The 15467-nt window shown below is 42.6% G+C and overlaps 2 protein-coding genes across 12 annotated transcripts in view; one reads left to right on the plus strand and one right to left on the minus strand.

The window, feature by feature from the left end:
• Positions 1–1838: 1838 nt before the first annotated feature.
• si:ch73-70k4.1 lies at positions 1839–6477 on the plus strand. The gene is made up of 4 exons (XM_047039815.1): positions 1839–2051; positions 2238–2382; positions 3891–4615; positions 6323–6477. The coding sequence occupies exons 1-4, from the start codon at positions 1936–1938 to the stop codon at positions 6393–6395; spliced, it is 1059 nt and encodes a 352-aa protein (XP_046895771.1). The 5' UTR covers positions 1839–1935; the 3' UTR covers positions 6396–6477.
• A 2380-nt stretch (positions 6478–8857) lies between these two features.
• Positions 8858–15467, minus strand: part of prkcz (protein kinase C, zeta) — a 52606-nt gene continuing 45996 nt past the window's right edge. For all 11 annotated transcript variants that reach the window (XM_047039803.1, XM_047039804.1, XM_047039806.1 and 8 more), the window contains 2 exons: positions 12162–12277; positions 8858–9036 (listed from right to left, as the gene is read on the minus strand). In XM_047039803.1, the coding sequence (XP_046895759.1) occupies positions 8949–9036; positions 12162–12277 (204 nt within the window). In that variant the 3' untranslated portion in view covers positions 8858–8948. The remainder of the gene's footprint in view (positions 9037–12161; positions 12278–15467) is intronic.

The following is a 15467-nucleotide window of genomic DNA, read 5'->3' on the forward strand; positions in this document are numbered from 1 at the left end:
CAAGTAGGGTGAAGTGCCTTGCCCAAGGACACAACGTCATTTGGCATGGCAGGGATTCGATCCGGCAACCTTCTGATTACTAGCCCGACTCCCTCACCGCTCAGCCACACTACCCCCTTATTACGCACTAGCCTACATTGTGTACAGTTAATAAACAAACCAGCAAGTGCCTAAATATCGCTTATATTATAACCCAAGCATTTCACAAAGGCAGTGTCATAGTAAACATTTTACAAGACAGAAAACCTTTGAGTGTGGAGGGCGGGGGGGTCTTCCAATCAAATATAGTACAGTATATATGGTCTTATCTGGGGTCAAATGAAACGTTTCAGGTAGGTATCAAATGTTCATCGTTCCTGTGGCTCCCTCTAGTCAAAGGGGAATGCAACTGCAACCATAAGGCAAACAGAGAACCCTTGGGAGGAGATATGAATACGATAACACGTAGGCTATAGGTGTACTGTATAATATTGTATGTGTTTTCATATTTATAGGCTATACTTGATACTTGGTGCATATAGGCTATGTTATGTCTTACAACTGGTGGGTTGCGAATTCTTTGAAAGGAATGAAAGGGGCTTTATCTCATTGGCACAGGGCCCTATACCAGCGCTGGGATCTGCTGGCCAAAAAGCAAGAGTTGTGTCCTGTTACACTGGCATAACTGCATAAGGAGGGAGTATTGGTAGTGAGCGGGTAATGGATACAAGTGAGACCCGGCACATGGATACTTACTGCAGACCGACATCCTATCAAGACCAAGCATGACAGACAGCAGAGTGCTGTGCGCCAAGAAAGCGTCTCTTCGTCTCTTTAATGATTAATATAGCCTACTGTCAAGATGGAACGGTCCTCTTCTCTTTTCTCTACCTAGCCTACCTACTACATACCCACCTGTGTCTGTCTGTCTGTCTTGTCTGTCTGGTATCTTTCTCTTAAGTTTTCAACACCGCTTTCTCTCTTAGGTGAAGTGAGCTCTTTTGGGAGTGAGTTGGCTTTTGGGAAACTACATGGTTATGCTATTTTTATACCCCTCCAACCTCCTTCCTGTAACCATGGAGACAGTGCACAACATTGGACCAAAACTCTTAAATGACATAACCTTTCTTTCCAGGACTAAGGCGCCATGCCGCTTTTTCCCAGCGTAGCACCAGGCACCCACAGGTCTGCTTTTGTGCTTTCCTCATCTGTGGTATAAAAGGACTTACCCAGTGTCAGCAATCTAGCCCTCTGGAATACTCATCTTCTAGGGCACTGTTTCAGAGTTGGCCTCACCTGTTTTAAAGTGCCAGATTTTCTCATAGTGTTGTTATTCTGTTTGCCTACTTTCTCTCCTCGTTTCCTTCCGTTCTTTCCAGTTTTCCTTGTCTTTTCCATTGCACAAATGTTGCCTCTAGGTCCTCGATGTCTGTCCAAAAGATTCCCACCACAATTTTTTTAATCTAAACTTTCCATCTCCTATGTGTCACAATCAGTTGAGTAGGCAAATTGTTGAAAGTTATTGCAACACTGACCTTGTTGGTTACTAAACCATCAAATATGAGGTATTAGGCCTATTGAAGGTATAAAGATAGAACAAGTGCTGAATGCACTCTGACATGTTGGAACCACTGTGCCATCAATCTGAAGTTAAGTAGGCTAAATACATGTCTCATTTCATGTTTCAGTAACCTTTGTGTTCAGCTCTGCATGAATCAGCTACTAATAGAAACAGAATAGCCTATGTTTCAGTAGTTTCCATATTCCAGCCCAGGTTACAAAGTAGTCTGTTACAAACGATCACAGAAACAAAGTATCCTGTTTGCGTCCACGCATTGACGTCAGCAGAAAATACGGAAGTAATTTTAATCCATGCTGGCGCGAACTACAGAAGGGAAATAATATCGTACACTTAGGCAAGTGTCGAAGAAGACGTTTTCATTTTATAATGTTAATATGGCAGAAGAATATAAAAAATCTAGGTTTAAAAGAAAAAAGCTGTTTAACGATTCTTGCCTAACAGAACTGGTAACCTACAATAAATCGTCTGAGAGCTGCGAAGTAACAAATAGGTAACGTAACGATTAAAAGTTGCTAATGTTTCACATAAAAAACTAAGTTCAAGCATATCCAGCATTAAACCAGAGACTAATTGGCTGAGTATACGTTCATACAATTCTATTTTCTAATTTGATGACCCCGATATTGCAGATACAGGTAACTGATAATGGTAACCTAAGCTTGATAACCTTTCGCAGGTCTGCTGTTCACGCACATGAATGGTGGGTCAGGGATGACTTGTCTGGGGAACAACGTTTGTGGACCTTTTCTCTAAAATCTGCTCTACAGTGTTTTGAATCAGAGTCATGGGGTCCAGTTCCAGAACTTCCAGCGGCCATAATAGTATGTCCTTCCTACCTTCGTTTATCTTCCATCAAAGATAAGGAAAATATAACAGCTCAAACTTTGTAAATTTTGGAATTTCAGATAGCCATTGTTTTACAGACATGTAAATCATTGTAACGCTATAATTAGTTTACTGAAGAGGTAGCATGTGAAAAGGTCTGTAAGACATTTTTCGCAGTGACAATGATCATGATAGTTTCTATTTTTTTGTTCATGAACTGGCAATCACACTTTGTATTATTAAATTATATTATGATAGCATATATGTCTTTTATAACATTCACAGAGGTATAAAGAAGCCACCTTGTTAGCCCATTCTGTGCTGCTGGCCTAAGCAAAATGTCTGATGTGGTCCAGACTGGTATAGCCTGGCTATACCAGCTCTGAGCACTCCACTGGCAGTTCTGGGTCATACGCAGCATGTGAACCAATCACTATGACAGGTAGCTGATTCAACCTTACATTCAGTAAATAATTTACTCTGGGGGCAACTCGGAGTAAGACCTTGCATGAGCCTGATGCTACCCCTGAGCTAGCTTGCTAGCAGTAGGCTAATGTGACAGACATACGGGCCAGACTGAACGAAATTATTTATGCCTTTGGGATAGTCATAGTCTTTTTAGGGTTCCTCCGGTAGGAGCGAACCTATTGTTTTTGTTAGTAATCCTATTATTATATCATATGAAATGGCTCAATAGCTCAAAAAGTCCATGTCACGATTTTTTCAAATTTGGCCCAATGATACAAAAGGTCACTCAGTACTCCCAGACCGCTAATGGCCCACGTACTTCCATAGGTGGCGCTATAAGCCACGCCCAAAGTCTATGTGATTGCCCCTGCACCCCATTACTCCAAAATGCCTGAAAGGTATACATGCCTTATTTATCATGGGGAACAAAAAAGCCTCTAAGACCCATAAGGCCCGCCATTATAGATTTAGCTGTATGGTCCAAATTTGGTACAACCTTCAAAACTTAAAAAATTCTCCTCATGAACCATAGATCCAATCGACACAATTTCACCTTGATATGTCAAAAGATGACTTAATTACAGCTGCTTAAACTTTGTCCCAAAGCTGACTAAAGCTATTACTCTGTCTTTTTTATTTATATAAATGAAACGGTTGATGTGTAGAGGATAGAGAGGCTGACTTGCAACCACATGCTCTTGAGATCGAATCTCCATTCAGCCTGTTGTTGTTTGCCAAACATTAAGTAATTTTGCTCTCTTGTTGTCCAACTCTTGACCTTCTACAATGTACATTTTTATATTTTTTGTAATATTTTGCGGAGGAACCCGCATCGCTGCTATATTTTGTTTTGTTTTTTAACAATCCTTTTTGGATGCACTACATTTACTGTCATCTTCCAAAAATGCCTTGCTCTTTTCGCCTGTTGTTTTCTCTCTAACACTTCCTCCTCCATCTTGCACTGACTCTGTTTACTCTCATTATCACCTTCCATCGTCTATCACATATTATCACCCCATTCCTGCTTTTGTCCTAGACATCCAGTAAGCCCAAGCCTAGTGAATGGAGATGGTGCAACCCCAGTGAAGAAGTGATTCCATTTCCCGAGTCGTCTCCTCCCCCATGTCCTCCCGTGGTTTTCCTTTCTCCTCCCCCTGACTCTCTCCATCTCAGCCCGTCTCTAGAGAGGACTCTAGATGCTCCAGCAGAGTCGAGGAAGACATTGTCCACCCTTGGTCTTCCAAAACATACACCATGTCAGCAGTATTTGCCAGGAGAGGGCACAAGTAGCACCGGGCAAGGCCACTCCTCCAGGGACAATAGTAGCAAAGAAAGGGGACCCAAGACCACCTTTAAAGTGAGAGGAGACAAAAAAGACACCATGGCAAAAACAGGACCCCTCACATTGCAGCACAACACAGTCTATGCACGCTCCGCATCACTCCCTGAAAGTCATCATCCCTCCACACAGCAATGGATGAGAGGTTCATTACCAGGATCCAGGAGCGATGAAAAAAAGGTGGAGGAAGAGAAGGAACAGGGGAGTCTGATCAAAAGGCAGCTACCTGCACACCGGGCGGAAGCCTCTGACAGCTGCACTGCCACTATGAGGGTGGAGGAGATGAGGAGGAAAGGGGAGAAGGAGGGGGTGGTGTCTGGGAGCTGTGGAGTTGATCCTGGTAGGGGTACGGCAAGTGAAGAAGCAGCAGGAGGAGGAGGCATACAGAGTTGTCCCATGTGTCTGGTGGTGTTCCCTGCTGGGTAAGGGCTGCACCTCACCCACTATGTATTCAACATGTTCATCTGCTCTCTCTCTTCCTCTCTCTATCTCAGTCTTTGTTGGGTCTGTCAGTTTTTCCTCAGTCTCTCTGTGGTTATTTTTTGTAACTTCCAACAAAAAATATGTGATTTGGTTTGGGGGATGATTCCTCTTTAATGAATATTCAAGAATGGTCTTCTCTGTAATTCTACCTTTTTAGACATTTCCGTCATTCCCCTTCTCAACACCCTTAATGATGTTTCCTCAGCTTGGGGTTATGAAGGGGTGGAGTTCTTGCATTTGGGATTCATGCAAGATTTGATCACCCCTACATCCAGTGTAGCATTTAAATATATTTTAGACCTGCTTCTGCTCTATATTTATACAAGTGTGTTGGTGATAGCATTTCACTTCCGTATTCCATACAAATTGGCAGATATAAGATTGGATACTGTACAATAATGAGGAGAAGAGAGAAAGAAGACAGTAAATCATTGGATGAAATGGGTCAAAAAGTCAACTTGATGTTTTGGTAAAGTAGAGGATCTAAGTGAGGGATGGGCTGAAAAAAGCAGGGTTCTTGACCAGAACCTCTCTCTCTGAACAAGCTGGTCTTTGTGTTGGCCTGGGCCTGGTCTGGGTCTGGCCCTACGTCGTACCCTGCTCCCCTCAGCCAACTGTGTGTACCTTGGCTCTGGCCACACAACCCTGCTGTACTCTGAGTGCTCTTAGCCCTGTCCAGGAACAATGGCTAGCTCTGTCTGGAGATGTGCAGATATAGAATGTGAAATTAAAGGAACTCAAGGACAGTCATAGATAGTGGTCTCTCCATCTTCGCTCTCTCTCTTTCTACTGTCTCAAGACTATATCCCCCATTTCTACCTGTGTAGAACTGAAGAGACATTAAGAGGCTTAGCTGTAAAAGACTGCCCATCCATCTGGGGTACGTGTGTATGGGTATTGACGTGTGAATGTACTATTCTAGGCAAAGGGGTTCTTTAAATTTCTATCTTCAACAGTCTCCAGCACATTACCCTCAAGCAGAAAGTATGGGGGGTGGGGGGGTGGAAAGGAGGAGTAAGTCAATCGCAGCGGGGCTCTAAAGGAGAGTAAGTAAAAAGGGTAAAAAATACACGAGACCCAAAATGTGAGAGGGGCACAGCAGGACTTGGGGCACAGCAGGCGGAGGAGCCAAGGTGTCTGCTGGAGAAAAACTTCATCAAACTGCCATTCATTCAAAAAGTTAGTTTTAGATTTTGCTTTCAAGAGTAGAGTTAAAGGCCACCAATATATTGTTTGCCTTTGCTGTACATCTTTAAGCCCATTTTGAGCTGGTTGCTAAAATCATTGGGCATGATTTTAACATACACTTTGTTGATATATAAATAGCAACTTGCTGTTGGTAGCATTTTCGAATTCTTAATTCAACCAGATATACCGTTTTTTTTACATTTAGTCATTTAGCAGACGCTCTTATCCAGAGCGACTTACAGTAAGTACAGGGACATTCGCCCCCGAGGCAAGTAGGGTGAAGTGCCTTGCCCAAGGACACAACGTCATTTGGCGGGGCGGGGAATCGATCCGGCAACCTTCCGATTACTAGCCCGACTCCCTCACTGCTCAGCCATCTGACTTTTTAAGTTGACAATATCTTTCATGGGTTAGCATTGATGTCTAATTGTTATTGTTGTTTGTGTTTTGCTCTATAGGTTCACTCAAATGGACTGTGACGGCCATCTTGCCCAGTGTCTGTCTGAGATGAATGTCGACATGGCATGGTGATCCATATGGTCTCCACTGTGCTTCAGTGGACCTCCCAAGGTTACATTTATTCAATTGGAGACTGGCTCCACCAAATCCATTTAAAGGACGATAGGAGTTTACACAATGTTACTGTTTGATTCATGTGTCCAATCTCTTAATTTTAAAAGTGAATGTGACCACTGAGTTAAATGGAATTACCAGTATACAGGTCAGCGTGATTGGAATTAATGGCAAATGCTAAATCAAACAACACTGACAATGTTTTGCCGCACGTTAACTCATACTAATTTATAGAAGAAATGTATTAAAGACGGTATTTGTTGATACTTACTACTTAGTTATTCAATGTGAGATATAAGCACCAGGATTTCCAGCAGATAATGCAAAAAATATATAAAGAAATCTGCTGTGGTTTGCAAAAAGGGTCTCAGCTCACAGAAAACCTGTTTCATTTTTAATAATTACAGATATTTACAGAGATGCGTTAAAGCAGAATTAAGCACATCCAACCAGCAAATATATTAGAACACAAAAATTATGGACTGAATAGAGTTTACCCATTCTTTTTTTCTTACAGATTTGCATTTTTTTAAGCTTTTTTGTACAGATTTTTTTGTAACCATTGCTGTATTGTTAGATATCATTTCAACGACTCCCAGTTCTTCTGTTGGTCCCACAAGGAAATAAGTGTATGTTTTTCTAGGGAGATCAAATAAAACAAGCCGTATGAATAAAATAGACACTGTGACATGTATGAAACAAGTAAAGTGAAATGGTGGCTTTGAAAAAAAGGGAGCTCAATGAGATTCTGTCCCTGTGAACCATGTTTAGTGTGTGTATTCCTCTTGTGGAGGCAACTAATCAGAGACTACAACGTTAGCGTTATCTCTTCAGTCTTTCTATCTTCCCCATTCATCATTGCATCTTCCTCATGCATATTGGCCTTGCAGCTAATTGAGACCCTTTGACGGGGACTAACTCATTAATCCTATTACCCTGTTATCAATTTAATATGGATCAGATTTCATCAAATAATTCACATTCAAGTGGGATTTTTTTCTAAGAACAAATCAAAAATGTATAATTAAAAAGCTCATTTTTTATGATGGACTTAATCAGAAGCAAATTGTTCTTATTGAGAGGACAAGGTTTATCAATGTACTATGTTGAATAATTCATTTATGTCTGTACATTGTGCTTCATGGATGATTTAATTAGATGTGTTTCTCATGATACTACAATTCCCAAGATTCTACATGGGCAATGATCTTTACTTTATGCACTTCAAGACTTGACTGGCACATTTCTCATTTACGTACTGTGTGTGTATGTGTGAGTCAGTGTTAGACACGTTCATTCGGCATTTGGCAAGGCTCTTGGTGGACGTTAGAACCTTCTAGGCTGACCACCAGGATGTCAGTTCTGAGAGCTCCATTTCCATTCACTAGCATTTGTAATCAGTGTATCACTGTGCATTCAAAGTCTAAATTCACCAGCTTGCAACAGATATCAAACATGGTTGGTAATTTGTGCAGCAGTGTATGTCAACCAATAACTTAAAACCCATTAAATATAGTATATTGTAGCTCTACAAATACTGTATTTGGATTGAAAAGATAAAATTCAACCATGTTTGAATCAGAAATGTGTCTGGCTACTGTGCTCCTAAAGTGAATTCATTCATTCAATTTTTAACCTTTGGACTACTGTGGTCTGTATGACTTTCCATGGTTGTCTACAGACTTACTCTTTAACTGGGCAGGTCAAGGGTATTTGAACAAGAGGTAAGTGCAATCAGGAACATGATGAATAGCAGATCTTTGAGGCACTTCTTAAATAAAAAGTTTTGACTCCCAGACAGATATTGTCCTGTAGTTCATGAAAATGCTGTGAATAGAAAAAAAATTGAATTCCATGGTCATGAATGAAAATGCCACTCTGCATCGATAAAAAGGCATAGTCAAATTAGACTCTCTACCTACATTATAATACATAATAACTTAGCATTTTTTCCTTTGTCATTGTACATTCTGGTTTTGTTCGAGACAGGGCCTCCTACGAGATAAAAAAAAAAGTAATTAACAAAAAAAGTGCACATATACTTCAAGTTCTAAAGAAGAACTGTCATATTCATCCAGGGATGCGAAGGGTTAAAATCCTTTTACGATGGCAGGCACAGAATGAAGAGTAGCTTTCTGTTCAAATTAGACAGACAGCCGTGCTGAGACACATTGATAACAGATTCCGGGTAAGGGGGATTCCGGAAAAAAGACAGAAACAGGAAGACAGTCAACAACAGTTTGTGGACTGTTCTGTGTTCCAGTGTCGTACTGTTGATGCCTCCAAACATGGAACATTGCAATGAAAATGATGCAATGCATTATGGGATCCACGAACAAAGAAAAGAGTCTTGCACTTGTGTTCACAGATCTGGAAGTTTGTCCTCCCTTTTCGTCCTCCCTCCATCACACAGTCCTCTGCTAGGCCAGTCTCTAGCTAGTTGATTTTGGCTGAGACAGTGGGTTGGACAGACGTACAGTAGGTGGGTGAAGGAGGGGGCGTGTCTCTCCTTCATACAGACTCTTCCATGGATAGCAACAAGGGGTTGATGTACTCAAATCCCTCAAACTCCGACTGGTCTATTCTTTTGATGACGTCCCTAGGAGAAAGAACAAGAATGACAATTAGCATTGCTATGTTTTCCTAGATTGTGTGCCTCTGCGCCATTTTGGGATTTCAGAGACGCTTGGTTGGTTGTCACTTGTGTCCAGTACTATTCAGAAACTTAAACCACATCAACAACAAAAACAGAGAAGGTCCCTTACTGGATACCATCTGTCCTAGAACACAGACAATAATATTCTATTCTAAATGTTCTAGAACAGGGGTGTTCAATCCTGGTCCTCGAGAGCCCCTGTCCTGCATGTTTTAGATGTTTCCCTGCTCCAGCACACCTAATACAAATGAATGGTCAGTACCCGGCTTCCACAGAGCTTGATAACAACAAATTCATTTGAATCAGGTGTGCTGGAGCACGGAAACATCTAAAACATGCAGGACAGGGGCTCTCGAGGACCAGGATTGAACACCCCTGTTCTAGAACAAGTATTTGTTTTAATACATTCAGCTAAATCCCAACAAAAAACAACAACAACCTTTTGTGCTTAAAATGAGAGGAAAAGAGAGAACATGACAGAGTAATCAGTAGTAGAACTCTGAATCCCCCTGCTCTGTTCTCCGCATGCCTTTTCCATTAACAAAGCGGTAATCATGGCTAAACGAAGCGGGGCCGTGTGACCGGGTCTTGAGTGGCGGAGTAAAAATAAATGTACTCCCGTTGCTGCTGCCTCTCCAACAGCAACAGGCTTTTTCCTCATCTGCCATGGTGAAGAGGGCTAACCGTACTTCCTAGGAAAGTGAGTGTGTGTGGAGGGAAGGGGGGGTAAAGCCATGATGTGTTTTCAAGTTATTCAGGTTAAAACTGGTGGCCTGGTGGAGTTTTTACTTAAGGACCGATGGGACTGAAAAGGTATACATCCCACCTGCCCAGTGCATGGCGTAAAGCTTTATAACATCTGCTGGCTACCCACCTGATAATCTATCCCCTACACTCAATACACCCAACACATACCCTCTCTCTGACTTCACCCTAGTGCCTCATCCCCTTTACTCTCAGAATTCACTCTGATAACACAAATACAGATGTCAACAAATACATTTATATAGACAACTATAGTAACACTGTCAAAGCCGAGCCAAAGAGCAGAGTGCCAGAGTGATGCTGTGAGAAGAGCAGAAAAAAGCACACCGCAGAAAGGGAACCTGAGAGAGAGAGAGAGAGCGAGAGAGAGAGACAGAAGAAGAGGGAGGAGAGAGAAGGTTTGGGAGCAGACCAAAACAAACAGTGTGTTCACTAGCACAAATGTTGCCCTTTTTTCCAGAAGATGGCTTGAAAGCATAACCAGATGCAAAGAAAAGAGCACAGAGAGAGAGAGAGAGAGAGAAGCGGTTGTGGGTGTGTAAGCGTGTGAGAAAAAAAAGTAGGATACAGGGAAGGAATGGAGACATTCAGGGAGCATGAAATGAAAAGAGGAAAAAAATATGGATGGAGATAGCAGAGCAACAGGCTGGGAGGTGTTCCTCAATGGGTGAAAAGGTTTAAGGACAGACTGCTAAATGCGTATTTGACATTAATTACACAGCCATGGAAACATGAGTCATGAATGGAATTAACCTTGTCACAGAAAAATAACCTGAAGTCCAGTGAAGAAATGCACAACATTTTCACGCCTTTCTTACAATGTCCTGTAATTGCTGTGGCTTTCCTTGGACCCATGACAGGAGAGACTATGTCTTCTAGCCTCAATTCTGACATTGCCTTCCATTTTCTAGGACTGGTGAAGACATACTAACAAAGTCAGGGTACTCCTGAAATGAATTCAATTCTCAGTCTCCCTCTTTCAGGGCCCTGAGGAAGCCAAGATTCTGATGCCACTAACTAAATCTCTAACATGGAGTTGCTCTCATCCCCCCTTCAGCTCTCTCTCTCTGTCTCTCACTTTCTCTTTTCGTCTGCCAAGCCCATCACACAAGCGGCGGAGGGAGAGGAGGGGGTGTTTTTAACATTACCCCCCCCCCCCTTCTCTCAGTAGGAGTAGGCGACGCCACCCCCTCTCTCCTGAGCAACGGAAAAAAAAAGAAAAAGAGAGAGAAGGAGAAAGAAACAGCAGTGCCTCTCTTCCTTTTGAAGTACCAGTGGCTGCTGTGCGCCGTTTGAAGCCGGCTTGAGATCTCTCCCCCATTGAACTGGCAAAGAGCTGCCATGCTTGCCCCCTCCCCCTCCCCTACCTCGCCCTCCACGGTAAGCCGCAGACTGTCACGGGGGCCAACGTCAAATCCCGCCCGATGCAAATGAGCTCAGACGAGAGTGTGCACCCTCGCCACCCCTTTAATGAGTCCCCCCCCCCCCCCCCCCCCCCCCCCCCCCCCCAACACAGCTTGGTTTTGAAGATGCCGTCTACTCTGCGAGACCGGCTTACAGTAGCTGCACACTGTAGAACTGATGGTAGCAATAATGCGGTGATCTGTCCTATAACATGTCATCTGATTGAGGTGTATGGCATGGTTGGGACTTCAGTTGGTGAGGGGGCTGTAAAGATGCTGGGATCTCAGATTGAGACCTCATATTGAGATCTCATATTTTTAAAGATTAGCTCAAAACAAGAGCCTCAGCATCAGATACATGTATCCATGATTGATAAAAAAAACATTTGGTGACTGTTTGTCATAGCCTGGCTACAGAGAATCAGTAGAACCCTTCTATGTAGTCATGACAAATCTTTTCTGCCAATTATCATACATTTAATCCAAAACAAAGATTTAGTCAAATCCTTATGGGCAACAGGAACAGACCAGACCCGGACCAGACTAGACAGGAACAGACCAGATGAAAGTGCCCTCTACTGGGCCAGTCTAACCATCCACTATAAAGGTCTAGATCTGCACGCTCTTGACATGGTGTATATTTCAATTAATTAGTCCACAGACAGCTTAAAATTTCCCTTTGGTTGTCTCTGCTTCACTAACCCTTTCTAAATGATGCTGTGTCTTTAATGTTTAGGCCATGGCTCTTCAAACTTGTTTCTGAAAAACCCATAATTTAACACAACCAATTCCACAAAAAGAAACTAGCTCAGCTAGCTTCCAGGCCTAGCTTTAGAAGCCAGAGGGTATCATTTAGGTGAAGTTTGAGCATCACATGCTGGTGTGAGACCGCACACTTACTCGTCGTCTGGTGTTAGCTGCACTGGCTCGTTGGTGAACTGGGTGTCAAAGTTTTCGAGGCCGTAGTCGTCAGTTATTTGAGGCTTGAAGGGAGGGGTCACTTCCTTCTTCTCCAGCTGTTGAAAACGGCAGAGGAAAATAATTCAGTACCGAAAATGTAATAAAAACTCACTGGCAACATTATTGATGACTAAGGTAGAGGCGAAGAACCTTTCTAAGCTCTCTGAAACATCCTTGAAGCTCAGGAGAAGAGAAAGCAGTAGTATAATTTAGGCGTCGCCTACAGTGACTGTTCACTGGGCAGTGTGCGCTCAAGAGTTCTTCTATGGTTTGTTACCATGGTTTCACATTCATTTTGAGTCATGTTCAAAATCCCACTGAGGACATTGATTGTTCTAAAACGGAATAGTGTAGATGTTTTGTGAAACCACTGCTAAATTAACAGGTTTGATTCATTTTGAGAGTTTGTCAAGAAAAAGGTTACTGGATTTAAATACCACAAAAATGTATTTCTGAGTTTGTAAGACTGTAGTTCAATATGAAATTGCACCAGTAAACAACAGATGTTAGTCTTCTACACATACGTGTGTGTGTGTGTGTATGTTTCTGACTTCCTGTGACTTCCAAGTTGCAGGCACCTGTGATGGATCATTAACTTTATTAGTTGAAAGCACCTGTTGGAAGAGTTTCAAAACAACTTGGAACATCTCTATCACTTATCTCTGTTTTCTACTCACCATTTCTTCATCTTACACCTGCACCCCCCAACACACATTCCAACACACACACACTTTCTCTCTCCTGAAAACAATTTCACATTATCGCTCTCTCTCCTAGCCATCTACTACTCACTTGTTCAAAGTGATCTGTAATCTCTTTGTCCAACATACACACATGCACAAACACATTTCTCCTATTCTATGCATCTGGCTGGCTGCCAGGCAAGCTGGATGGCTAGCTATTTAGCACGGTGGCTAGTGGAATCCATTGTGGTAATGAGGCACAGAGGCCAGACTGAGGCCCTGGATCACCACTATTCTCTCTACTCAATACAGAGAGAGAGAAAGAGAGAGATAAAGAAAGAGAGAGACAGAGGGAGTGAGAGGAGGAAGTGGCCCCGCGGCCTGAGACACTTGAAAGGCAGAGCTTGAGCCAAGGCTGAGGGGAGGGCCTTGACATCACAGAGCTGTCGGATGGATCAACTCGGTCTGTGTGGAGGTGATGGATCAGAGGTGTGTGTGTGTTGTGTGTGCGTGTGATGGATAGAGGAGAGGTGTGTGTGTGTGTGTGATGGAAAGAGAAGAGGTGTGTGTGTGTGTGTGTAGAATATGAAGGCAGGGTTGTCTCCAAAGAGGCAAGAGAATAATGCTACTCATCACAACGGGTACACAAGTGGGGGCTGAGGTCCACCTGCTGACATGAAAGCACCCTAATTACAGCCAATCAACAGAGGAGGCATGAGGAACAACGCCAACACACACACACACCCACAGTTGCACACACACACAAACAACGAAAACATAGTAGCATATAAACACGCAGTGACAGCTGTTTGACAAACTTTAACTGTTTAGAAGTTTAAACAATTTTACATTTACACCACCACCAAGAGACATTACATTATGATGGATGCCTGTTAATTCTTTATCCACATCATGAGACCATAATTTGTAATAAAATACTAGATATGAATATGATACGGAAAAACCTTTCTTTGTCAAGCCTTTAGTTTGGAAATGGCAACACCATGTATAAAGACGCCATCATGATTGTAGACATGTTCTGTGGTAGAATACAAGAGAAGTTCCACTCCAATTTAATCTTGTGTACATGCCAACTGGAAAGTTGTTTGAGCAGTAATAATTATCCCGTTTCTATTGCCACTCCAAACACTGGTAGCTTCATTGATTTGACAGCTCTACTTTGCTAGTATGGGGTTCTGAAATCTTTCCGGAAAAAAAGCGAGGCAGGTAAATGTCACGCTTCAGAAGCAAGAGCCTGTGTTCCCAAAGGAATGGGACGATTAATATTAATAGCGTAAAACAACAGCAGTCAAAGAGCAACGTGCTGAAGGCCTGTCAGGTCTGGAGACAGGTTTAGCTTGAGGATGTCGAGGCGACAATCATAAACCGTGGCACAGCGAGCAACCTAACACTGTCACAGCATTGTCAAGCTTTTTCACAGAGTAGGCGTCGCGGGGCTTGGAAACATATCAAAGTCGGGACATTTTCAGAGCTTTCCTTTGGTGTGCACAACACACGTGCCATGGTAAAGCTCATTAATAAAAATAGACAATCTTTTCAATTTTTTATTTAATGCTTCCCTTTGCAATTCTCCCATGAGGAAAACAGTACTGTAAATCAGTGTGTGATTGAATAGCTTCATTTAACACATCTTGAGTATTGTTTCCTCCAGCATTATGGTTAGGGTTGAATGCTTATTCTCTTTCAGTACCCACTACCCCTGTTAAACGGTAGTGTATATAATCCTAATCTGTGCTATTCTATGAAGCAATATTATTAAACTCTGAATAGGATTTCTAAAGTGGGAGTCAGGTGGCTGAGTGGTTAGGGAATCAGGCTAGTAATCAAAAGGTTGCGGGTTACGATTCCCGGCCATGCAAATGACAAATGTGTATCCATGACAAATGTGTCCTTGGGTAAGGCTTCACCCTACTTGCTCGAGGGAATGTCCCTGTACTGACTGTAAGTTGCTTTGGATACGAGCGTCTGCTAAATGACTATGTAAATGTAATGTAAAGGACTGTAAAATAAGAATAAATTGCTTAATTTCCAGACAAATATCTACCCTATTAATGACAACAGATATGTCTGCTCCACACTTGCTTTCAGTAATTGCCTCCTAATATCGTACAGCCAGATATGTACAGCAAATCCCCCAAGAGAGAGCACAACATTCTCTCCCCAAAGTGGTGGGACAGTGTTGGAGTTAGGATGACCATAGTGGTGGGACAGTGTTGGAGTTAGGATGACCATAGTGGTGGGACAGTGTTGGAGTTAGGATGACCATAGTGGTGGGACAGTGTTGGAGTTAGGAGGACCATAGTGGTGGGACAATGTTGGAGCTAGGATGACCATAGTGGTGGGACAGTGTTGGAGCTAGGATGACCATAGTGGTGGGACAATGTTGGAGCTAGGATGACCATAGTGGTGGGACAGTGTTGGAGTTAGGATGACCATAGTGATGGGACAGTGTTGGAGTTAGGATGACCATAGTGGTGGGACAATGTTGGAGCTAGGATGACCATAGTGGTGGGACAGTGTTGGAGCTAGGATGACCATAGTG

This window comes from Hypomesus transpacificus, chromosome 18, assembly GCF_021917145.1.
Source record: "Hypomesus transpacificus isolate Combined female chromosome 18, fHypTra1, whole genome shotgun sequence".
In the NCBI taxonomy this organism is placed as follows: Eukaryota; Metazoa; Chordata; class Actinopteri; order Osmeriformes; family Osmeridae; genus Hypomesus; species Hypomesus transpacificus.